Here is a 24,382-nt window from a genome sequence, read left to right as displayed (position 1 = left end):
AATCATGATGAAACAATAAGACATACCCAAATTGAGGGAAAGTCTGCCAAGAAATAAACGCCTGAATTCTTAAAAAATACGAGTCTCATAAAAGAAAAAAAAAGGTTAGGGACTCATTCTAGAATCTAGATTAAAGAAATAAAACAGGTATGATCTTTGACTGGATCGGGGAGTAAAAAAGTAATAAAGGGCACTCTATTGATACATTTACTTAATATTAGAGAGGTATAGTATAGGCTGTATTAGGTAACATTTTTGTGTTGAGATTACATTTTCTGAATGCGCTCATTGCGTTTTAGTTTTGTTGGAGGAGGCCCTGCTCTTAGGAAGCACGTACTGCAGTCGTTCGGAGCGCGGTGATGACTGCAGCTGTCTCTCCACTGACTCGGACGCCGTGTGCCGGCACATAACGTGTGTGCGCATACAGGGAGAGAAATAAGCAGACTGGCAGAGCCTGAGTGGGTGAACTCAGGAAAAGAACATACGGCATTCATTGTATTATTCTTGCCACTCTTTTCTGTGTGCTTGACATTTTTCAGGATAAAATGCTGAGGAAGATAATTACAAACTATCATTTGGTTAGCCAACTGCGCAAGCCAGTTGGTCAAGACTTTTGAGGAAAGCTGAGGTGGGAATGTTTAATGTTAGCTTTGAAACCTGCACACGAGCCCATTTTAACTGCACGCAGTGGGTTGGCACGCCGACATTAGTGCCTGCCAAGGAACCGCACGTGTCTGAGCGTGTGGCTGACAGCAGCACTTGGGAGGAAGACAGATCCTGGTTCCTATGCAAATACCACCAGTACCGCGGGGTAGAGATTTGAACCTCATCTGCAAAATGGGGCAGTAATGGGAACTCCCTGGTGGGATTGTTGTAAGGATTAAGTCCCTGCCGTAGGAGTAGCAGCCAGTCTCAGCTGTGATGAAGATGAAGATGAAGGAGCAGAAGACAGCAGCAACTCTGCCGGCTGCCTGTGCGGCCAGGGCAGAGGTCCTGCAGGGAGAGGACGGGGCCCATCTCTTCCAAAGCACAGGTGCCTCTGTCCTACTCCAGACCCGCCCGGCCTGACCTTCTGTCTGAGGCCTGAGGCACTTTGTAGTTACCGCATTGAGCAAGAAATAGTCTCTGTGCTCCAAGCCTAAAGCGCAGTGGGCACTTGGTTATGTACCTGGTCACCAGATGGAGAAAGGCAGAAAGGAGTTTCCCTGGGACAGATGAGGAGAGAAGAGCTGAAGTCAGTGTTTTGTGAGGGGAGAGGAGACTAATCGGATTCCCTAAGTTCTCGTTGCTTGCTGTAGTTACTACGAATGGGGTGCTGGAGGGTGTGTGTACCATAAACTTGGACGTGTACCCCCTCTTATGTTCTAATATGTGAGGAACTAAAGCTGTGCAGATGTTTGTTTAAGCAACGGTCTGAAACTTCTCATATCTAAATGAGTGTTTCCTGCTATAGAGCTGCCTTGGAAGCCAGAGGGTCACGTTACTGAAGCTGTCATTGCTTAAATATCTCGCTTTACCTGGGAAGTGCCTTCAAAACCCATTCCGGACCTCCTCGAGAAAGCAGGCTCACTGCTGCACGTCACATTTCAGACTCAATGACACTACCCACTTCCTTTACTTGTCATATTCGTTAAACTTGTTTCCAGGAAATTTGGGGCTCTTCCCCCAAAATAAAGATATACTATCACCAAGAATAATTAAAAGAATACGTTTGAAAGTTCAGAATGCATTTGGGGTGCAGAAAAGTAGAAGTCACTGTCACATCCTGGAAACCAGTATCCGATTTCCCAAAGGGACAGCCTGACTTTGGTGCACATATATGAAGCTATCCCAGTGTTTTAAACGAATCAAACATGGCTTCATCTTACCCACACACTGCTGCCAACATGAGAGCCCTGGCATTTGACCCCCAGGTTGGCAGTCAGTGTCTGAGATGTGCATTTGTCTAAGGTCCGGTCAAGAACAGTCACATGAGGGGTGATATGTGAGTGACTGAAAAAACTTTTTTTCTCTTTTTTCTGCCTGTCCAGCTCCCAGTGCTGCTCCTCAGAATCTGTCCTTAGAAGTAAGAAATTCAAAGGTGAGACTTCATGTTGCTGATGTTCATTTTTCTAATGTGTTATTAAGCCTCAGGAGGGCTCTGTATCAGAGGGTGATCTCTATCGAAATAGTCTTAATGAAGCAGAGAAATAAGGTTACCTAGATGGTATGCTTGCCAGTGAAGCTGGGCTTAGAAACCGACTCCCTTTTATTGTTTCACTTGACTGCCTGTCTCTGATGCCGAAATTACGTTAGCCTTTCTGCACAGATATTGCCATTGTTATGTAAATCATTACATTGTAGATCTTACCAGTCCAAACAGAAGAAAGAAGTAAGTTGCCTGAGATGCCACAGCCCCTCAGCCCTGGGAGATGTGCCCAATGCATCTGTCAGATGGTCCCTGTCCCGGTCACTGCACACTAAGGCATGGGTGCCCCTCGAGGGCCCAGAGCCCCCTGGACGACACAGAGAGTTGGGAGGTCCAGTCCTTCCAGGAGCACTGTTGGACTCCTCCTGTAAGAAACAGCCAATCACTTTCTGAAGAGTTTTAGACACAGGTTGTCCAATTGCATCTCTTCCACAGTAGAAATGGGAAGAGAACCTTACACCTCACAATAGTTTACTTCCTAATCCATGTGCCTCCGACTTTATGTTTTCTTCCGAAAACTTCTTTGAGACTTTTGCCCAGTGTCTTCATACTAGCAAGACCCCAGGAGATCAAGGGCCCAGAGTCTACTGCCCGTAAATATAGTCTCCCAGTTGGATCATTGGGGGTTTCAAAATTGAAAAGTATTTTTGAGTGATTATTAAATAACTTCGTAAAACTCTGAGCACCCTGCTGCCTCCATTTCCTTCTCTTTGCACAGTGAATTCAGGGTGATAACACCTGAAACAGTTAGGAGCAAGCGTTTGACATTCTTGTCTTCTCCCCATGACCTTGTCTTTCCCAGAGTATTCTGATTCACTGGCAGCCACCTCCTCCAGCCACACAAAATGGGCAGATTACTGGCTACAAGATTCGCTACCGAAAGGCCTCCCGAAAGAGCGATGTCACTGAGACCTTGGTAACTGGGACACAGCTATCTCAGCTGATTGAAGGTAAACTGCCGTGCACGTAGGCAAAAGCCAGGAGGTGGTGTCTCTCTCAGACATGAGTCACACTCGTCTAATGACTGCTCTGACTTATACAAACAAAATAAAAATGGTTCAAAAGAACTTGTAATGGTTCAGTCTACTCCCAACTTGATAAAAATTAATGGAAAACACCGTTACAAGTTCTGTCATCTCTGAGTGGTAAGGTTGTGATTAAGTTTTATTTCCTTGTGTCTTTTCTGTATTCTCCATGTTGTCTTTTTTGAATATATACTGGAGGTGCCAAAAAAATGTATGCAAGTGGACACTTTGGTCAGCGTTGCTCAAGCAGTATTTGCCATAATCAGAAGTGTTTGGACGCTGTTGGTAACCACTTTGAGCAACTCTTGTAATTGGAGAAGTCAAATGTGACTTGTTTTAATCTTTTGTTATCAGTATATATTGAGTATTACAATTTTAACACAGTTTCCTTTCTTTAAATGTGTATAAATTTTTTTGACGCCCTCTCTCTGTATATTGCTTTTTTTGGAATCTGAAAAAAGGATTAAACAAAGCTATACAAGCAAAGGCCCTGCTCAATCTAGTTGGTAGCAGAGTCTGCAAAATGGTTTTATAACACTGACACCATTCATGTATATGTGGCCTGAAACAACATTTGTGAATAGCGATGGCAGTGCAGTAATCATTCTCGCTGCTATGGACACAATAAAGCTCTAGAAAATTCTGTCAGGGATCGCTCCTCTTGTGCTGTTTTTCCTTTATGTGCAGCAGAGCAAGTGGCAGGCCTGCTGAGAGTGGACGCTAATGCATGTCTAGTATGGGTCCCCCTGTAGATGACAGTATCCCCGACTTCCTTCCTCAAGTAGCGGAGGCAGGGTTGGCTTAGCAAGGCAAGTGGGCTTTGCGGGAGGAAGGGGCATGGGAGGAAGATGAGGCATTTTTTGCTCTTTGGATGTTGGGACTGTGCTTACAAAGAGACAGGTGCCCCGAAGAAACCCTGATGGTGTTTGCTAGCAGAGCTGGGGGAAGAGAACTGGAGATACTGTCATTATTGTATAAGCCCTGAGAATGAATCTCATCACCCTTTGGAAACTCTACACCTTCATTGCGCCCCTCCTGGGAAGACATTGAAGGCAGCAGAGGAGCTTGACATCATCCGCTTTGCTGTGCCCTCGGGGGCAAGGTTCTTGACAGAACCAAGATCTGGTGTCGAAAAGTGTAATGGGTCTCCCCTTCTTCATAGGTGTGAGTTTGTAAAACTTGAGAGAGCCGCTGACAGTGGACCCTGTACTCTGGTAGTCCGGCAAGCTTCTCTCCTTACTCCGCACCTCATGCGTAGGATGGTGTGTTTCAAAATGGGAGAAAGTGAATGTTTGTCTCTCAGGGTATCGTCAGTCTTGTTTCTTCACACGAACCGCACAGCTGTAAGCTTCGCAAGTAGACATGGCTGCAGTGGGTGCTGTTGCGAGCTGTCACTGAGGGAGCATTACAGTAAAATTGCTCAGATGTTCTTAAAAGTTAGTTCCTGAGTTTACTCCAGATAAGTAACATTTCCCATCTGTAAGGCTTTGATTTTGCATATTTAATAGAAGGTATTTACTTATACCAGGTACTGCTCTTGTTGCTGATGATGTAAAAGTAGAGTACCATCCTTGCCCCTCAGGAGACTACCCGTTTTCTCAATGAAACATTTGATGTATAAGGAAAATACCACTTTCATGGTAAAAATAGTTTTTTCTTTATCAAGAAAATTCTTGCGTTTTAAAATCATACTATGTTCATTCATTTAACAGGCTTAATTAATAACTGAGTTTTTGTTAGCGTGTGCTGGCCCTAAATGTGTAACGTGAGCAAAAATGGGGATCTTCGCTCTCATGAAGCATTACCTTGAAGCCTGATAATTATTAGAGAATAAAATGTATTACCAGGAGCTTTAATGATCAATAATTATATGATTAAGTTTTAGCCGGAAGTAGCGGTTGTTCTTTTTGTACCACTTATAGCCCTTAACACGTTCTGCCATATCTTTGGGGAATGATAATCTGACTGGTTGAATTCTTTCAGAACCTCAGCTGAGCCATGCTTGCTAATAGTCCAGATCGCTGTCCCTTACCCACTCAGGCTCTTTCTGGTTCAGGGTGTGCAGGGAGGAGACAGGGAGGTATCTGACTTGGGCCTCGCCATTTTGCTTCTCCTTCTGTCTTGCTTCTTGCTTCTTGTGGGCAGAGTCAGGATGGGCCTGCAGAGAACAGATGGGCCGGCCGTCTCCTCTCACACCACGAGACAGGGCTGATGAACTGGCAACGTTCTCGCTCAGTAGCCCTCTGTGTGGCTGGCCAGAGAGCCCAATGTTGGATGTGGGGAGGTAGGATGATTTGTCATAACCCTGAGATGACTGGTCTCAAATATGTAGTATTTAAGTGCTCTAAAAACGTATGCATAAATGTGTGCATGGTTAACATGGTAAATTTTATGTTATGTGTATTTTAACACAATAAAAAAGAAAAAACTGTATTCCTGAGTATAGGAATAGCTGACATATTATTGAATGTTGCCCTCCTCTGTAAGGTAGACTTTTACATGTGGATCTTTTTGCTTTTGATGCATTGGTAAAGCGTGTGCTTTATTAGCTGATAGAAAATATGAAAGGTTGAATAATAGAAAGGCTTAGTCCTCTTTTACTTGTTGTATGTACTTAGGGCAGGCAAGCTGTGGAGACATAGATTTCTGGGCCATGTTCGGTGTCTAAAGTTGTTCCTGTGCTCAGAGAACAGAGGTGATGTGGTAGGACTCTCAGCTCTGCGTTCTTTGCTGGTCTTGGGTATCTCCTGAGACCAGCCAACTTTGTTCCTTTGTTATAACTCTTTCAGTAACCTTGGCCTCTCTTTGGCCTTAGCTGCCTTAGTAACAAAATGAAAGGATTACATTAAATGATCTCTAAGGAGCCTTCAAGCTCTTTTAAAAAAACAAAAATCTGTAATCTCCCGGGAGCTTTACTCGTTTCTGTTTTCTTCGTGGATTATGTGGGCTTCAGCCTCTACTTTAGAGGGGGAGCTCCTCTGTGCTATATTTATGTATTAACTTGTTTTGTATTAACTTTAACTGGAACTTTATCAGTACATAGTACCTATGTACTGAGTTGGTGGATGAAATATTTGCTTTAATATGAGATTGTTAATCTTTTGTTTTTTCAAAGCTCTTGTTTTAGCATGTCTTTTTTGTAATTTGGGTCTCAGGTCTGGATCGGGGGACTGAATATAATTTTCGAGTGGCTGCTCTGACAGTGAATGGCACAGGCCCGGCTACTGACTGGCTATCTGCTGAAACTTTTGAAAGTGACTTAGACGGTAAGAACAACCATTGGCAGGATTGGCACAGGCTGTGTACTAACTGGAGTCAAGTGAGTCAGACTGGAAACCACACACTTTGGGTCTATGTGGCTTACCTCTGTGAACTTTCATTTATTATACTGTTGTCATTTCTTAATGCAGCAAGTTTCACGGAATTTTTTGTTGTTGTTGCAGTAGCTTTTAGAGAACTATCCCTTTAAGCAGAACCATAACCAATAAAAATGTATAGGTGCTTTGGTTTTTTACCAAGGCCATTAAGTAAATAGGTGATCTAAAGTTTAAGGCTGAGCCACATGAATCATGCCTTTATTTCAGTTACAGTTTCCTTTTCCCCTAGTCCTGGGTGCCTGCCCTTTTTCTCACCTGTTTAGTTAGGGAGTAACTCCAAATGGGTGTGTGTATGTACCAGGTGCTGTACTTGGGAGACTAAAGACCCTGGGTCCTTATTCTAATACTTGGTTTACTAATTTTTAAGTTAACACAGGAATTTATGCCCTGAAATAATATATTTGAAAGATCCTGTAAACTGCCACCTTTTTAAGCTTCTTAGTCTCCCACTATTTAAATCAATTTGTGGCACTAGAGTTTCGTGTTTTCTGACTTACCATTTACTTAGGGGAGTAAATAATTGATAATATATGCTATAATGTATTATAGCATGGTGATACTTGATTACCTGTTGACAACAGGCTTCTAATTATAGTTGCTGTCCTGCCTTTCTCATTCTACCTGGTAAGTTTGGGAATCAGTTGTGGGACCAAGAGGAATGGCTGACTGTTGAAAGGGAATTCATTTTTCTCCGTTGGACAGAGGTTCTTGGATCTCTTTGTCTTCTCTTCCAAATATTAATATTAAAAAGTCTTGTATTTCTGGCTGTTTGGGTTTCGTTTTCCTCTTAGAATGCATTAAAACCATGGGTCATACTATACAGATTCTCTATGAATTATTGGGTCTCATGAAAAAAACTTAGATAATTTGGCAGGAGACTAAACACCATCAAGAAGGATGGTGAAATATTCTAAAGGAAGAGGGATCTCATCTTGCTGTTCTGCTTTCCTTCCCAGAAACTCGTGTCCCAGAAGTGCCTAGTTCTCTTCACGTCCGCCCACTGGTCACCAGCATCGTGGTAAGCTGGACGCCTCCGGAGAACCAGAACATTGTGGTCAGAGGTTATGCCATCGGTTACGGCGTTGGCAGCCCGCATGCCCAGACCATCAAAGTGGACTATAAACAGCGCTATTACACCATTGACAATCTGGGTATGTGTGCCAGGTAGAGGCAGTAGTCGCACATGTCATTTCTTTCTCGTTACCTTTTTATTACATAATAATTTTATTTTTATAGGAAACTTTCAAAAATAGTACAAAGAATCTTGCATGTCCTTCGCTCAGAATCCTGGAGGTTAACATTTTACATGTGCTTTATCATTAGCTTGTCTTTCTGTATGTACACTTATTTCTTCTCTGAACCTTTGGAGAGTAAGTTACAGACATGATGCCTCTCTAGCCACTGATACTTGAATGGACATTTCTTAAAACCAAGGACACTTTCTAACATAACCACAGTGCAATTATCAACATTAGCAAGCCAACACTAAGACAATACCTATAGACTTTATCTATATTTTGCTAGTTGTCTCATTACTATCGCTTATAATAAAAGCATTGTCCACGATCACATGCTGCATTTTATTATCGTGTCTCATTAGTTTTCTTTGATATGGAACATTCCTTGGTTTAGAATGTCCCTCAGTTTAGACTTGTCTAGTGTTTCCTCATTACATTCAGTTTATGCACTTGGGAAAGGAATAGCATAGATGCATTGTGTTCCTGTCAGTTACCACATTAGAGGGCAGGGACACCCTATCACTAGTGAGGTTAACTTGAATCATTGGTTAAAATGGTATCTGCCACATTACTATAAAGTTATTATTTTTTTCCTTCATAATAAGTACACTGTGGGGAAGATACCATGAGTCCTTGTAAATATTTTTTTTCTTATCAATCGTTCACTTACAAGTTTTAGCATCTTCCGTAACAGTTATTACTATGGTATATCACAAATGGTGATTTTCTAATTCCATTATTTCTTCTACATTTATTAGCATCCTTTAATAAGGAAGTGCTTTCCTTCTTTTTCACACTGAAAGAATGGCCAGTGGGACTATCTTTCTAACTGGTTCCTCTGTCCATTTGACATCTCTCATCTCTCTTTGAGCATTTTTTTCCTTTTTGACACAGTAAGGTATTTTAGGCTCATCTGAGATTTCCTAGCCTTAGCCCTTGAATCAGCCATTTCTCCAGGTAACCTTGGTTTGTTTGTTTTCTTATGGGAAATAGTATTTAGAAATCAATATCTGAGCACTCTCCAGGCTCCTTGTTTCTGCGGTAGAAAATCCTGACAAATCTGTAAGAAAGGCGACTAAAACTATAAGTGAGTTTAGCAAGGTCACAAGATACAAGTTTGATGTACAAAAATAATTGTATTTCCATACACTAACAATAAGCAGTTGGAAATTGGAATTAAAATAACAATACCATTTACAATAGCTTCAAAAAATAAGAAGTACTTAGGAATAAACTTTAAAAATATGTAAAAGGTCTGTGCACTCAAAATTAGATAAGTATTGCTGAGAGAAATTAAAGAAGACTTAAATTAATGGCAATACCATGTTCATGGATTGGGAGACAGTGTTATTAAAATGACAGTTCTCCCCAATATAATCCCACGTAAAATCCCAGTATACTTTTTTGTAGAAATTAAACTTATTCTAAAATTTATATGAAAGATCAAAGGAACTAGAATAGTCAAACATTTTCGAAAAAAAGCATAACGTTTAAAAAATCCATACTACTTGATTTCAGGACTTATTATAAAACTACAGTAATTGAGATATTGTGGTGGTGTTGCTGTAAAGGTAGGTGATTAATGGGACAGCATAGAGTCCAGAAGTGGATCCATGTGTATGTGGTCGATTGATTTTTGACAGAAATACAGAGATAATTTAGTGGGAAAATATAGTCTTTCCAACAAAAGTCATGGGAATAATTGGATATTTGTATAAGAAAGAAAACGAACCTTCCTTGACTCTTATCTTATATCATACACAAAAACAAACATAAATGCATGAGCTAAAATTATAAAACGTCTAGAAGAAAACAGGAAAAAAATCTTCATGACCTTGGGGTAGTCAGGGATCTCTTAGGATGCAAAAAAGCACAAATTACAAAATTATTAGGTTGGTGCAAAAGTAATAATTGCAGTTTTTGCAATTATTATTTTTTTTTAATTTAAATTTATTTATTGGGGTGACAATTGTTAATGAAATTACATAATTTCAGGTGTACAATTCTGTATTACATCAACTATAAATCCCTGCAATTATTTTTAACCTTTTAAACCACAATTACTTCTGCACCAGCCTAATAATAAATTAATAAATTTAACTTGATCAAAATTTAAAACTTCTACTTTTGGAAAGACACCAATAAAATGAAAAGGTGAGCCACAGAGAAAGAGAAAATACTCATCATTCAAACATCTGACAAAAAACTTGAGTCCAGAATATATAAAAACTCTTAACAACTCAGTAAGAAGATGACAATCCAGTGAAAAAAAGGAGGCAAGAGATTTGGATGGACAGTATATCAAAGAAGATATGCAAGAGGACAGTAAGCATGTGAAAAGATTTTCCACATCATTAATCATCAGAGAAATGAAAAAACAACAACAATAAAATATGACTACATATCCTCTAGAACTGGTAAAATGTAATAGACAGAAACTACCAGATACCGCGGTGCGAGGGTGCAGAACTGGAACTCTTATACTCGCTGGTGGAAATGTCTGATGTGACAACCACTTTAGAAAACAATTTGGAGGTTTCTTAAAAAGTTGACCATAAAACCAAACATTCCCACTCAGATATTTAACCAAGAGAAATAAAAACACACATTACAAAAAGACTTGTACACAATTGTTCATAATAGCTTAATTTATAATAGTCTAAAAGGGGTAAACAGGTAAATGGTAAATTGTGCTATATCCATCCAGTGGACTCTTACTCAGCAGTGAAAAGGCATCGGCTGTGGATACTCACAACGACATAACGAATCCCACAAATATGCTGAGAAAAAGAAGCCAAACACAAGAGAATACATATGTGGTATTACGTTTTTATGAAATTACAGAACAGGAAGCACTAATCTGTAGTGACAAAAGAAAGATCAGTGGCTGCCTAGAAACAGGGATGGTGGAAATTGACTACAAGGGGCAGAAGGGAACTATCTGGAGTATTAGAAACATTCTATCTATTGATTGTGGTAGTGATTAAACAGGTGTATATATTTTTCAAAACTCAACAAACTGTACACTTAAATGAGTACATTTTACTGTACGATAATTATACCTCAGAGTTGATTTACAAAGCAAAATAACTAAGAAATAATATTTTATACTTGAAAATGGATTCGTTTTGGTAGGTGTTATTACTTCTACAAATTGGATTATCATTATAGCGATCTTTCTTCCTAAGACTTATCTTTTAGACCAGAATCTGCCCTGACCAACCTTTTAATTCAAATAATTCGTTTTTAAATATCTTTTTAAAGAACACCTTTAGGTGTCTAACAAATGGATTACCTTCATCTTTTCTGGTAGAAAATAAGCAACAATTTGATGCTTGATTCAAAAACAAACGTAGCCTTTCTTTTTTTTCCTTTCAAGAAGAAACAGCACAGCTAACTTAGGACATCATGAGAGAGCAAAAGACAAACTTCGTTGGTAGGGTGAAAATGTCCCTGGGTTGACTCCCTGCCCACTGTTTCCTTTACAAAACTACTTAGAGGAGACCCCTCTGCCGGTACATGGTCCTGGATACATGGTTCAGGTGCTTTCCGTCTAATAGAACAAGAGTAATACACAAGAAACAATGGAATGAGGTGAAGTGAAGTATGGTCAGAGAAGGGAGAGCTAATAAGGCATAGGCAAGCAGTCAGGGAAGAAACTTAACCTGAACTGAAAGACGGAGCCAGAATAGTGTTTGAAAACAAGGGATGAGAAGAAGCACTTCAGGTGCTGAAGAAAGTAAATAGACAGACTTTATTAGAAAAGAGAGTGCACAGTGAGAAGTAGCAAAAAAAAACACAACTGAATTTGGCATAAAGTAAAATGAGCTTGAGCTATATATTAGTCAATACAGATACAGCTAAAATATATGTAATGTTGAATGAAAGAAGAAAGTCAGAATGGAGGAGTACATTTAGGAATTCACTTATTAATCAAACTAGAGCTCTCTGCTGAGCTTCAGATCCATATAAACATCTGCTTACTGGGTGTCTGCATTGGGATACAGCCCATATTCTATCCTTTAATCAAAATTAAAGTATCTTCTTCTGCAAACCTTTTGATCAATCAGCAGATATTTAATGAACAAGTACAATATCCCAGACACTGTGCTAGAGGTGGAACGGAGAATCAACGAAACATGATCCCCGTGATTAGAAATAATATAAGTTTGAAATAATTGGAATTGTTTAGAGTGCTGAGAAGAGAAATGGGGTGCTGCAGGGTATATAGCTAGAGACGCTGACACTGTCTGCAATGAGATCTTGAAGATGAATAGACATTGTCTCGGTACAGAGGAAGGGTGGCGTGTTTCCCCAGCCCGCCGAGGGAACAGCTGTACACTGAAGGCCCAGGGTTAGGAGACGCACATGCTCAGGGAACTGAGAGATGGAGCAGAGAACAAGGCCAAGTAGTGAGAGGCACGGAGGTGGGATCAGCTGGACTTGATCGTTTGCATATGAGGGGAGAGGGAAAGAGGTCTTAGTAAGTCCCAGGTTTCTGACTTGAACAGCAGGGCACATAGTAGTGCCATTTTTGAACTAGGGAACACGGGGGCAGATGGGAAGTGGGGAGAGAGATTTGAGACATCCAAGGGGAGAGGCCAGGCAGTTGAACATGGAGATTCGGCACTCAGAAGAAGTCTGGACTAGAGATAGGTATTTGCAGCTGATGGCATATACATGCTAATTTAAACTAAGAAAATGAGTTGAAAGCACGTAGGGAGAGAGTGAAAAGTAGAAATGGAAGAGGGGCTTGCAAAGGTGTATCATGGTTGCTCTGCGTCTGTCCCTAGTCTCAGTGAACGACTTCGACTTTACCGTTTACCATGTTGCCCAAACGGCACCTTTGCCTTTTTCCTCACCGGCCAAGTACTAACTCTTGTTGGTTCCATTTGTTGTCCCTTCTCTCTGACGCTGGAAGACCAGGTGTCTTTATATATTGACCATTGGTGTCTAAAGAGTAGGCCCTCACGCAGAGCAGCTATTGGAAGCTTTGGAAGTAATGCAGGCCACTTGGGAAAACTCCCCAGCTTTGCCAGAAGTGAGCGGTGTCAGGCAGTTCCCCCCACACGCTCTCCACCCCTCCCACGATCCCCTCAACACTTCATTGGAGCTCAGGTCCTCACTTCTGACTCTGGACTTTTGAATCACCCATCCTAAATTTGCCTGGGTCAGGAACGCGATGAAGTAGAATCTTCCTGATTTACTCCAACCAGTAGGAGAATGAATGCTATTCCAACTATTTAAATAGCCCCTCTTTTCTTCAAGTCTAACTAGCAGCATTTTATATGCTCCTTGGAGGGAGTTTTTCTATCAAACTTACATTTCCCGCAGCTTCACCTCCAAGCCAGTTGTAATCCTGGCGCATACCTTATCCAACAAAGAAGTGTACATGAGGGCTAGACCTTGTTTGGCAGTTCCTGGATTTGGAGTGACCCCCCACACACACCCTGGATTTGGAGTGAACTCCCACACCCCCTGGAGAGTTAAGGGCGTTTAGCAGTTCCTCAGTTAACAGTTTATTTCCTGCTTCTCTGCCTTGGCTGTTCCAATCACTGTCCTTCCTCCTGAGAAGGAAAAGGGTTTGTTTAATTCCAGGCTCTACCAATAGGCTTTCAACACATGAGAATCCTACTAACTCATTCTAATCCAAGCCCTGTACTATCCAATAGCATCAATAAACCATCCATTAGTGGAGGCTGAGAGAGGATTCAGGCTCAGCCAACCTCATTCCTGGGACTCCAGGAACTTGATCTCATACGATTTTCCTGTACAGTTGTCCCCGCTTATCCGTAGTTTCAGTTACCCATGGACAACCAAGGTCTGAAAATATTAAATGGAGAATTCCAGAAGTAAACAATTCATAAGTCTTAAATTTCGCTCCATGCTGTAGTGTGATGAAATCTTGAGCCATCCATTCTGTTCCTTCTGCCCAGGACGTGAATCATCGCTTTGTCCAGTGTATCCATGCCGTGTACCCTACCTGCCCTTTAGCCACTTAGTAGCTGCCTCGGTCATCAGATGGGTTATCAGAGAGAGAAAAAAAGCGATCACATTTATGTAACTTTTGTTACAGATGTTGTTATAATACTTCTATTTTATTGTTGTCAGTCTCTTACTGTGCCTAATTATAAACTAAACTTTATCATAGGTATGTATGTATAGGAAAAAACAGTCTATATGGGGTTCGGTCCTATCCGTGGTTTCAGGAGTCCACTGGGGGCCTGTATCCCCTGCAGATAAGGGGGGACCACTGAACTGTGTATGCTGCCATCTCACATCTCCCTGCACCTCAAAATAATCCCACATAAACATTTTTTTAATCTTCCCTCCTGATTTCCTCTGCAGTTAAGGTCACAGTCACCCTTGAATTTTTAAAATTCTGTAGTGAAAATGTGTTTGTTTTGACTGGTTTCTTTCTTTCAGATCCCAGCTCTCATTATGTGATCACTCTGAAAGCATTTAACAACGTGGGTGAAGGCATCCCGCTGTACGAGAGTGCCGTGACCAGACCACACACAGGTAAGGCACCTGTCATCCATCGCTGGTCTTCAGCATCTTTCCCGGCAGCCTAAGTAGGTGGGCATGAGGCCTGCCCCCGGCGTGTCAGCGCAAGGAGAAGTATTTGGCAGTTTAGGGGGCAGCTTCATATAGGAAAATGTGCTTTCAACATGGAAAGTTCTGCTAATTTCTGTTTTGCTTTTTAGAAAATATTAACAATCCTGCCATGTGAACAGTTCTATGTAGATACATAACACATGTTTTTAATGCATTGGGATCTAGAAAGCATAGTTGTGAAAAAATTAAAAGTGATTTTTTCATCTTTGGTCATGTGACATAACTAAAATGAGTCAAAAATGAAAAACTTCATATCTCTGGAGGAATTATATACGTTACTGATGGTAGCAATACATGTATATAATAATGAGCAATAAATATATAAATTGAACACTTTCTTTACTAGTCACCTGATTTGGTTCAGAAAGTATTTTTCTGTATGCTTTTCATAAGCTTTACTTATATAAAGAGTATAAAGTCAAATGTTCTATCCATTTGATAAACTGTATATTTATTACAAAAGAGACCAAATATTCATTATTTTTTTGTAATTTATTTAAAATATTTTTAAATGTTATACATATTATGTAAAATTTCTACAGCTATATAAAACATCTAATTTAGATCTGAATGAGAAAGTTTATTGAAGTAAATATATTAGAGTTATAAATTCTTCTAATACTGTATTTCCCCGAAAACAAGACCTAGCCAGACCATTAGCTCTAATTCGTCTTTTGGAGCAAAAATTAATATAAGACCTGGTCTTATTTTAATATAATATAATATAATATTAATTAATATAATACCAGATAAAATATAATATAAAATATAATATAATATAAAATATAATACTGGGTCTTATATTAATTTTTGCTCCAAAAGACGCATTAGAGGTGATGGTCTGTCTAGGTCTTGTTTTTGGGGAAACACAGTAGATACTGAAAAATCGAAGAATTTACCATTTTCAGAAATGCTCGTCTCCATTTGTTTCCCAAAATAGTGAATCTGTATTGCCTGCTATGTCTTCTGCATATTTTGCATAGTGTTACAGACTTGGCATTACTGTTTTAAAAAGATAATCTCTGTCCCTTTGGTATGCTTTTACCTAACAAGACCAACATCATGACTACGTGTTTGGTCGTTCTCTCCTGTCTTCTGTCCTATGTGTTTACACTTTCTAAGTTCTTTCAAAACTAGCTTTGTTGTTCCATAAAGGGAAAAAAGCAAGATGAGAAAGAGAATATTTAAATAAATAGTTTGCTACTTTATTAAGTCAGCCTACAATAGAAAAAAAAATTTGAAGTTATTTTCTTTTATGTGACTTAAAAATACAGCCTTCTGGCTAGAAATACACAAGGAAGTGTTCCTAACACATGTAACCTAGCTACTTTTTCCAAGAGTTGTTAGAAATAAAAAATTTTCTCCAAGAAGTCTAATGATTTTTGCACCTCAGGGTGCATTTTCTGTAACTAAGTGGTATGTGACCTGATCTTTGAACAAAGCCCTTAATTGTAATGTATGCTGTTCCTCTAACTTTCAGTCCTCACTGTATAGGAAGGACACAAACGGAAACTATTACCATGTTTTCCTGAAAATAAGACCTAGCCGGACAATCAGCTCTGAGTCTTTTGGAGCAAAAATTAATATAAGACCTGGTATTATATTTAATATTTATTATATTATGTGATATTATACCCAGTCTTATATTATAGCAAAATAAGACCAGGTCTTATATTAATTTTTGCTCCAAAAGACGCATTACAGCTGATTGTCCCGCTCGGTCTTATTTTTGGGGAAACATGGTACTTTAGCATAGCAGTTATTCATAAACAAGGCCCCTGCGTTTTCAGATTTTGAGTTACAGGAAGGCGCGAGTCACCATAACCATGTGGGTAATCCATTTGAAAACCTTCCCTTAAAATCAACGAGTGTGTGTCTACTTAGAAAACCTGACCAAGAGTTGGGAAAGCCCAGTGCCTCCTGCTGTACCGCCACCGTCCTTGGCGACTTCGCGTTTGTTCTGCCTTCTTGTTTTGACAAGAGTGTGTGTTGCTTATGGCACAGTACAGACATGAGTGCAGACTTTCTATCAGATAAGTACTCAGCTTTCTAAACTTCTTAAAGACTCTCACTTGGACCCATAACTGTGGCATTTCCCATCACTTACTGGGCTTCATCAGTGGGTGGTTTCTGACTCTGCTGGAGCACGTGGAGCCGGACCTCAGCAGATCCGGACTGGACTCTGCATGGGTCTCAGATGCCCTGAAGACCAAGGCCAAGCTGAGTTACCGTTGGCTGAGATTCGGGATTCAAGTTTGAGAGTAGGACCTCCCGTGTCCAGTGATATGCACTGATAAGCCATGCCCCAGAAACTCAGCCACAGGCTCTGAAATATCAGAACAGATCATGAGCTTTGTGTTGCTTGTTCAGAAATTATACTCTTGATTTTAAGAGCGATTTTTATCTTTTTGTGATTCTTTTTGGACAGGAAGTAGAATCTTCAAGTAATTGAAAGAAAATTCAAGTATTAATATGTTAATATAATCACTGGATTGTCAAATTTTAATATACCTACAGAATACAGTAGAGAATATAGTTAATTACTGTTTCTCTAGCTGTTTTCCTGAAAGAACACAAGTGGAAATATTCTTTTAAATGAATGATGGTTATCTATTAACTCTGGATTTTTTTTCTCTTTCTTCATTTCTCACCTTTCATTCCATTATATTACCCTGCATTTCCCTTTTCTTTTCTTTTTGTTTATGTTAAAATGCCACTCCCTTTTTAATTACTTTTTACCCAGACACTTCTGAAGTTGATTTATTTGTTATTAATGCTCCATACACTCCAGTGCCAGATCCCACTCCCATGATGCCTCCAGTGGGAGTTCAGGCTTCTATTCTGAGCCATGACACCATAAGGATTACATGGGCGGACAACTCGCTGCCCAAACACCAGAAGATCACTGACTCCCGGTACTACACGGTGCGATGGAAAACTAACATCCCCGCAAACACCAAGTACAAGGTACTGGCACATGTGCTCTGGGGGGGGAAGAGCTCCTTACTGATATTTTCTGAATCTAAAGTGTTTGACTCGTATGTTTGCAGAATGCAAATGCAACGACTTTGAGTTATCTGGTGACTGGTTTAAAACCAAATACACTCTATGAATTCTCTGTGATGGTGACCAAGGGTCGAAGATCAAGCACATGGAGTATGACAGCTCATGGGACCACCTTTGAATTAGGTAGGTGTTGTTGGAGCCTGTGTCACGTGGCATTCCTTCTCCTCACAAGATAGGAAAGCCAGCAGACGTTTGTGCTGATGTTGGGCCACATTCCACGTCATGAGACTTCTCATCACCTGCTTTTACTAACCAAGGAAAGAACTGAGTGCATGAATTGGCATAGCTGGAGTTCAGTGTTTGCTTTTTCAGCCTGATGAATTATGTTGTTTTTATCATTGCACAACATTTGCAAATAATAGGATAAGATAATACAACATATCCTAGATTTGAGGAATCAAGAGACTTGAGTTCAATCCCAGGCCAGCCATCTATTGATTTCGTGATCATAAGCAAGTCATCCAATCCCTGTGCATCTCAGGTTCTTCCATCTATAGAAGAGTAATGATCTCTGCCTTGCCTGCTTTATAGGGTTATCGGAAGGGTAAAATGAAGAGCAGGTGGGAAAGCACACAGTAAATGAGAAAGCACTGTAGATGTGAGGGATTATCATCATTAATCTGCTTTACTGGTAAATTGAGAGAGAAAAGAGGAGGTGGCCTGCCCTTCACCAAGCAGCTGCAATGCCATGCTTGCTAGAACCCCAGCACTTCTGGCAAATCAGCAGCTTTCTTGCAAACCACTTAGTGTCTTATCAAGTCTCCTGCTGGAGTATCCTTAGGGTTTTTGTCTGTTACTAAACATGAAAGAGAAAAGGTAATGAAGCCCGTTAAGGAAAAAGCAAGCCTTCCAGATTTGAGATTCTGTTTTTTGCCCTTGTTGGCCGACCCTTCTACCCCTTGTACTTTCCCAGCATAGGGGTAAGTGTAAGCATTGGGAGTCTCTGTCTATTCCATCCTCCTATTTTTTCTTTCCTGAATATAAATAATGAAAAAATAGAGCTATGAAGTCTCCCCAGATGGCTTGGCCCTAATGTCTTTTTTGCTTCTGAATAGTTGGTTGGACTTCCTACAAAGAAAACTTGGGGTTGGATTTGGAAAGCCAGAAACGCAGTGCACAGAAGTTTAAATAGACCTTGAGTTTGCTTTCTTTGCCAAATTTAAAACTATCTTTTCACTTTAATTCCAACGCATTAGCTAATAACTGAGACTGTGTATTTCCTTAGGATGTTTGGTATTTACCAGGCTTCCTTCCATTTCATACGAGGATATTTTAGCAAGAGAAGAGTAAATTTAAGGATATACTTAATTTACTCGTTTCCCCAACTGTACGTTAAAAATTTTCAGCCATAACATGGAAATAGGAAATGTCGTCATTTTTATCTTGTTGGTTTTTCTGTTCAATAAACAGCTTTACATTTCAGAGCAACTACCTCAGGTTCTTGAAAGTATGTTTTCAGTGCAAACTTAAAATAAAAAACACACATCTGTTTATAAGTCATGTTCTTTGAAGGAATTGGGGGTTTTCAAGCATCACATTTGTTTTGGAGAGCCAACTATTATTTTACATTTAAAATATCCTAACAAAATAATCTAAATTAGGGGAAATGTCATCTCGGGAAATGGCATAACTTTGCTCGTTTTCCATGTTCTAATCCATCAGGCAGGGACAGTGGTAACTACTTTGCAAGTTGCTGTAAATATTAAGTGAAATGTTAATTTGTAAAACACCTGGCATTTCGTAGTTACTTGGCAGCTACCTGTACTAATGTTCTTTAATTTCCCCACCTACCCACCCCACCCCTAACCCCCCCGAATGCCAGTTCTGTGTCCTCAGATGGTATTCTCTCTCTCTCTGGTATTTTGCACATTCTTCTCTTTATTGGAGCTGTTTATAGGTTGACCAAGTTCTTTGAAGTCAGGAAGCTTTATCTTTGTTGCCTTGTACGTTTATTGTGCCTTCTAAATGGAAGGAGTTGAGGAAATGATGAATGAAATTGAAATGGACAGAAATTACTGAAAGTATTGTTATTTTGTAGTTCCTACTTCTCCACCCAAGGATGTGACAGTCGTGAGTAAAGAGGGGAAACCGAGGACCATAATTGTAAATTGGCAGCCTCCTTCTGAAGCCAATGGCAAAATCACAGGTAAGATGCCTTTTAGTGTGTGTCCGTCCCCGATGTCTGCCTGGCAGGAGCTCTCCAGGAGAGTTCTGTGTTGGTGGGAGAAGTGGGAGTCTCAATGCTGGCTTGGTCATTTTACAAGGTCCTTAAAAGTGGAGTCGGGGGGTGCTGTTTGCCACCCTTGCATGAGAGTCTGATGGGCATGGATTGCACCAGCCAAGTCAGTCTTTGGCTGTAGGGGGACCTTATGGGCATCCTTATTTTCCTCAGCAAAGCTGTTCTTGTCTGCCTCTGACTAGATGACCTACTTTGGAGTTAAAGACCCTGCCCGATTCTATGGGGTAATTCCCAATACCTAGAGATTCAGCTCTTTTACCAGGAAGCCCAAAAAAGACCATTAGGCTTTTAGCTCCCTCCCCACCAGGCCTGCTGCTGCAGCTTCCTGTGCTTTACAATTAGAGTTAAACGTTTGAGTTGGTCTAGGTCTTTGCAGGGTCCTGGACTGTTTCCTTGGACTCAGAGGAGAACCTTCCACGGTACAGAACACTGTGTTCCTCCACCTAACACGGAGGAAAGGCTAGTGGGAGTCTGCTCAATTATTCCTCGGGGAGTCGGCTCCATGTAGGCCTATGCTGAGAACAGGGGTTTGCCTTCTGAAGGAAGCTCCTTCGTGTGAACCGGCGGCCTTTCGTAGCATTGTTCTGCTTCGGCTCTCAATAGGAACTCCTCTCCATAAATCCCTGGTCTTGATGCCATTTTTCAGGTTTTTGACTTTGCCTCTTTCATAAAAGAATCAAGCATGACTTGACTTGGATTACCTCTCACTTTGTCTTTAAAACCCAGTGATAATGCAGTGCGTTTCTGCGCTGTGTGGGTCCGGCCTGCTTGTGGTTGTGGTTCTTCCTGCCCCAGCCATGGAGACCTGGCGCCCTCTGGTGGAAGTACCAGCGACATTTCACGTGACTTGCGCCCAAGTCTGGGAGGTTGCTGCCATCTCCCAGTTTTTCTCCCGGAAAATCACATTGGAGAGAGCTAAAACATGTCAGGCTGTTGTTTGTTTTCAAAACAGCATTATTTTAGTTTAGACCTTTGAAGGTACACTGTTTAAATATTAAGATGTTGAAGTGATTGGGTTCTTTCCCTTATATGATGTCCTAGCTTCTGAGGGTACTTCTTTTATTGGTCCTATTCCATCACCTTCCTGGAACTGTAAACTGTGGTTTACTCTGTATTATGTTTCAGTGTGGCGGTTTGAGTGCATTTTACCACTGCTGTTTAGTCAGTGACTGGTCCTCTACTTGTTTGTGCTGTAACATATACCTGTATTGACTTACTGATGGCAAAAGAAAAAGCACGACTAAGGGTTGCTTTCCCATTAACTACTTTGGACAGGTTACATCATATATTACAGCACGGATGTGAACGCAGAGATACACGACTGGGTTATTGAGCCGGTTGTGGGAAACAGGCTGACTCACCAGATCCAGGAGCTGACACTCGACACCCCATACTACTTCAAGATCCAGGCCCGGAACTCGAAGGGCATGGGGCCCATGTCTGAGGCTGTGCAGTTCAGAACACCGAAAGGTAAGGTTCCCCCATCAGAGCGCTCTCCTGTGTGTCTCTGTAGTGGGGCTGAGCTCGCACCTATCACGTTACCACATAGAGATGATGGACAATGTAAGACGTCCTGCAATGAGCCTCAGTGTTCACATTTATCTCAGAACCATCTCCACTCGCCACTGCCCCCAACTCAGGCCCCCAAGGTGACTGCCCAATCACGTCATATAGAAGGAACTTTGACTCCAGACTGTTGGAGCAGAGGAATTGCAGTGATCCAAAGATATTTTCCAGTCAGATCAGATGTTCTTCTCTTTGTTCCCATACAGCGTAATAGCATGTTATTATGATGGATGATTCTGTCAACATATGTAGGCTCTTAACCTGAAAGGTTTATTTTACACCTTTGTAGAGAGAAAGAGACTAAAATGGGCCCTTTAAAGAACACTCTAGAAAGAAAGTGAAGATAAAACATTGAACCAAGTGAACTTAGGAATAAAATTTAGTTGGGGACTGAGTCTATGGAAATATGGAAACCATATATGGATTTCTTTTCTGTTGATACTAAAAAAATAAAATAAAAACCTCAGTTTATTTGGAAGTTTGTGGGATTTTATTTTTTATTTTTTCCTTTAAAAATTCTGCCTGTCCCATCTTCAAAGCTTGTGATCCTTGCTCTTGTTTTTTTCTTCCCCTGTGCTTGGCCTGTTAGCGGACTCCTCTGATAAAATGCCTAATGATCAAGGTAAATGAGTAGCTGGCCTCTCTTTCCTTTTCTCTCCTTTGTGACCTATCACTAGCTTTTTGTTGTTTTTGTTTTTGTTTTTTGTTTCCTGAAAACCAGTACCACGTGTTAAAAACCATGTATTTATTGGCCAAAGTGGAGTTGAGTCCTTGTTTGTGGCACTTGGGGTATCTGAAAAGCTGGGGAATCCATTTAGGAGCTAAATAGACTGGCAGGAAAAAGAAAACGAAGTCAAATAAACTGAGTAGGACAGCTATAGGAGATTGGCCACAGGGTCACATTATCCTTTGCACTAGGATCCTGGAATTCTGTAACAGTGGTAGACATTGGGCCGTGATGAGAACAAGCATACCCATTTGTCATACTGGTAGCATCTAGGATTGTATTAGTATCTCTAAATGCAAAGTCGTAATCAAATTCAGCAAATACCCTATTTTCCTCCCCCCACAAAGAATCTACAAATTTACCCTGTTGAATTGAATGATTACCTGTGACAAAATTAGTGCTATTTATTCTGGTATCATAAGCTTCATTCAGGGCTCCTTTTCCATTTCCTCCCTTTGATATATCTGTTTATTTTAAAAGCGGGTAGAACCAATTTAAAATGGAAACGTAGGCAGCATGGTTCTCAGTGTCACCATTCTTAAAATGATCTGTCAGCAATGTCTCGTCACTGTAATTGCGGTGGAGAGGTAACTGTGCTTAGTGACTCTCATCTCTGGGAACTCAGCTAAAGTTGGTATCTGTTTTCTATACTAAGAAAGAACAGTAAAAGTCTGTTGGATGCTTGCTTTCACGGTTAAGAAGAGTAGTTAGAAATGCAAAGTCTTTGGTTCTCGGTTAATGACAAGGAAGAGTCAGAACTTGAGGTCTGAGTTTCAGGGCTTTGGAAATGGGCTTGCATTCAGTGAGTCTTTTGTTGTACTTTGGAGAAATTGCAAACATGCTTTTGTATGTTGGGGGGTGTGGACAGGCACCCTAAGCATGGTAGAAACTTGACTGAACTTAAGCGTGAGAAACAAAAACAACCCTCCTGTATATGCACAGGATATAAATGTGCCCATTGTTTGCCCCCCCTATTTCATAAGCCGGAGTGCAATTCTGAGCTGCACCACACCTCCTTTACCCATATTTATTTATGGTGTTTGGTTAATCCTTGGAATTTCTTGTTCATAGGTTACATTTAAAAGAAAAAATGTTGGGAAATATAGGAGTTGAACCAACCAGCTTACTGGCAAAGTGTATTCTTTGGCAATTATTTACATATGACACTCTGGCTAGTTTGCCTTAAATGCGGGCTACCTGCCAACTTAGTACATTTAACCATGAAGAGTCCTTCAAGGGCTGGGTCATCTCTGCCAGCTAGACCTTGTCATGGTGAGAAGACCAACCGGAATCTTTACCTATGGTGTGTGCCATTGGGAGGAATGGTGGCAACCGAAATAAGGGGACAGAGTAATAAGCATGCACACTCGAAAGGGACTATGAGTTAACTTCTAGAACATGCCCTTTTGGGTACCCAAGAGCTTCTGTTACCTTTTGGGGTTTTGAACTTCTGGAAACACAGAAAACATTGTTTTCATTTCTAGATTTATTCTGGTGAATGAACTACATACAGAAACCTTCAGGTTTTAATTTCTTTCATTTCCTCCAAGTCTGGTAACTTATAGAAGTAATTGACATTAGCGCTAATGTTTTACAAAAACACATCTAATTTATGAATTTCTCGTCAAGCTTTATTTGTAGAAATTACTCTCATTTATAAGTGTTTTCTGAAGCTTCATGCTTTCTCTGTAAAGAGAAAGATTATATTCTTCCATAGTGATGTATTAAGCTTGTAGTAATAATAGTTAATATTTATTGAACATTTACTATGTGTCAGGCAGTATTCAAAAATACTTCATAGAATTAAATTTCCACTTAATCCTCACAACAGTTCTCTGAAGTAGATACCATTATTGTGACTGTTGCACAATGAGGGAACAGAGACCCAAAAAGAACGGATCCATGACTTGCCAGAAGTTTACCTGTGAGCGATGACGGAGCCAGGCAGTGTGTTGGCAGCGCGCTCCGGTAACTCAGGAGCAGCTCTTCCCCTGCAGTTCTTTCCGGCCTCTCCAGGAGAAGTCCATCTCCCTTCTGGCCCCAACTTTGGGCTGAGGAATACCTTTGCTTTATGAGGAAAGGGCTCCATTAGCTGCTTTACCCAAGCAGCTTTTTCTGTAAGTGGGAAGAACAAAATTCAAGACCAAGAACAGGAATTTCTAAGACACTGGTGTTTGTGTTTTCTGAGGCCTACTTGTGGGGTGCTCCCATGCCCAAGGTCAGCAACCTCCCTATGTTCCACAACGATGGAGACAGTGTCCTTTGGGAGCAACTAGAGGGCAGACTTTGTTTTCCATCTTTGGATGTTTAGGTGACTGAGCATGAACTGAGAGCCAGT

General features: G+C 40.6%; 1 protein-coding gene across 12 annotated transcripts in view; it reads left to right on the top strand.

Annotated features, from left to right (window-relative positions):
• The window catches only part of NEO1 (neogenin 1), a 213,738-nt gene that overhangs the window by 168,049 nt on the left and 21,307 nt on the right, over window positions 1–24,382 (top strand). For 4 of the 12 annotated variants that reach the window (XM_081048605.1, XM_081048599.1, XM_081048603.1 and 1 more), the window contains exons 12-21: window positions 2,031–2,080; window positions 2,991–3,138; window positions 6,369–6,479; window positions 7,547–7,741; window positions 14,255–14,350; window positions 17,190–17,413; window positions 17,497–17,635; window positions 19,551–19,658; window positions 21,027–21,221; window positions 21,907–21,939. In XM_081048605.1, coding sequence (XP_080904731.1) covers window positions 2,031–2,080; window positions 2,991–3,138; window positions 6,369–6,479; window positions 7,547–7,741; window positions 14,255–14,350; window positions 17,190–17,413; window positions 17,497–17,635; window positions 19,551–19,658; window positions 21,027–21,221; window positions 21,907–21,939 — 1,299 coding nt within the window. The remainder of the gene's footprint in view (window positions 1–2,030; window positions 2,081–2,990; window positions 3,139–6,368; window positions 6,480–7,546; window positions 7,742–14,254; window positions 14,351–17,189; window positions 17,414–17,496; window positions 17,636–19,550; window positions 19,659–21,026; window positions 21,222–21,906; window positions 21,940–24,382) is intronic. The other 8 variants (XM_081048600.1, XM_081048597.1, XM_081048602.1 and 5 more) reach the window with 3 other exon arrangements.

This window comes from Rhinolophus hipposideros, assembly GCF_964194185.1.
Source record: "Rhinolophus hipposideros genome assembly, chromosome: 5".
NCBI lineage: Eukaryota > Metazoa > Chordata > Mammalia > Chiroptera > Rhinolophidae > Rhinolophus > Rhinolophus hipposideros.
Note: the sequence above shows the minus strand (reverse complement) of the source record. Positions and strands in the feature narration are given on the sequence as shown.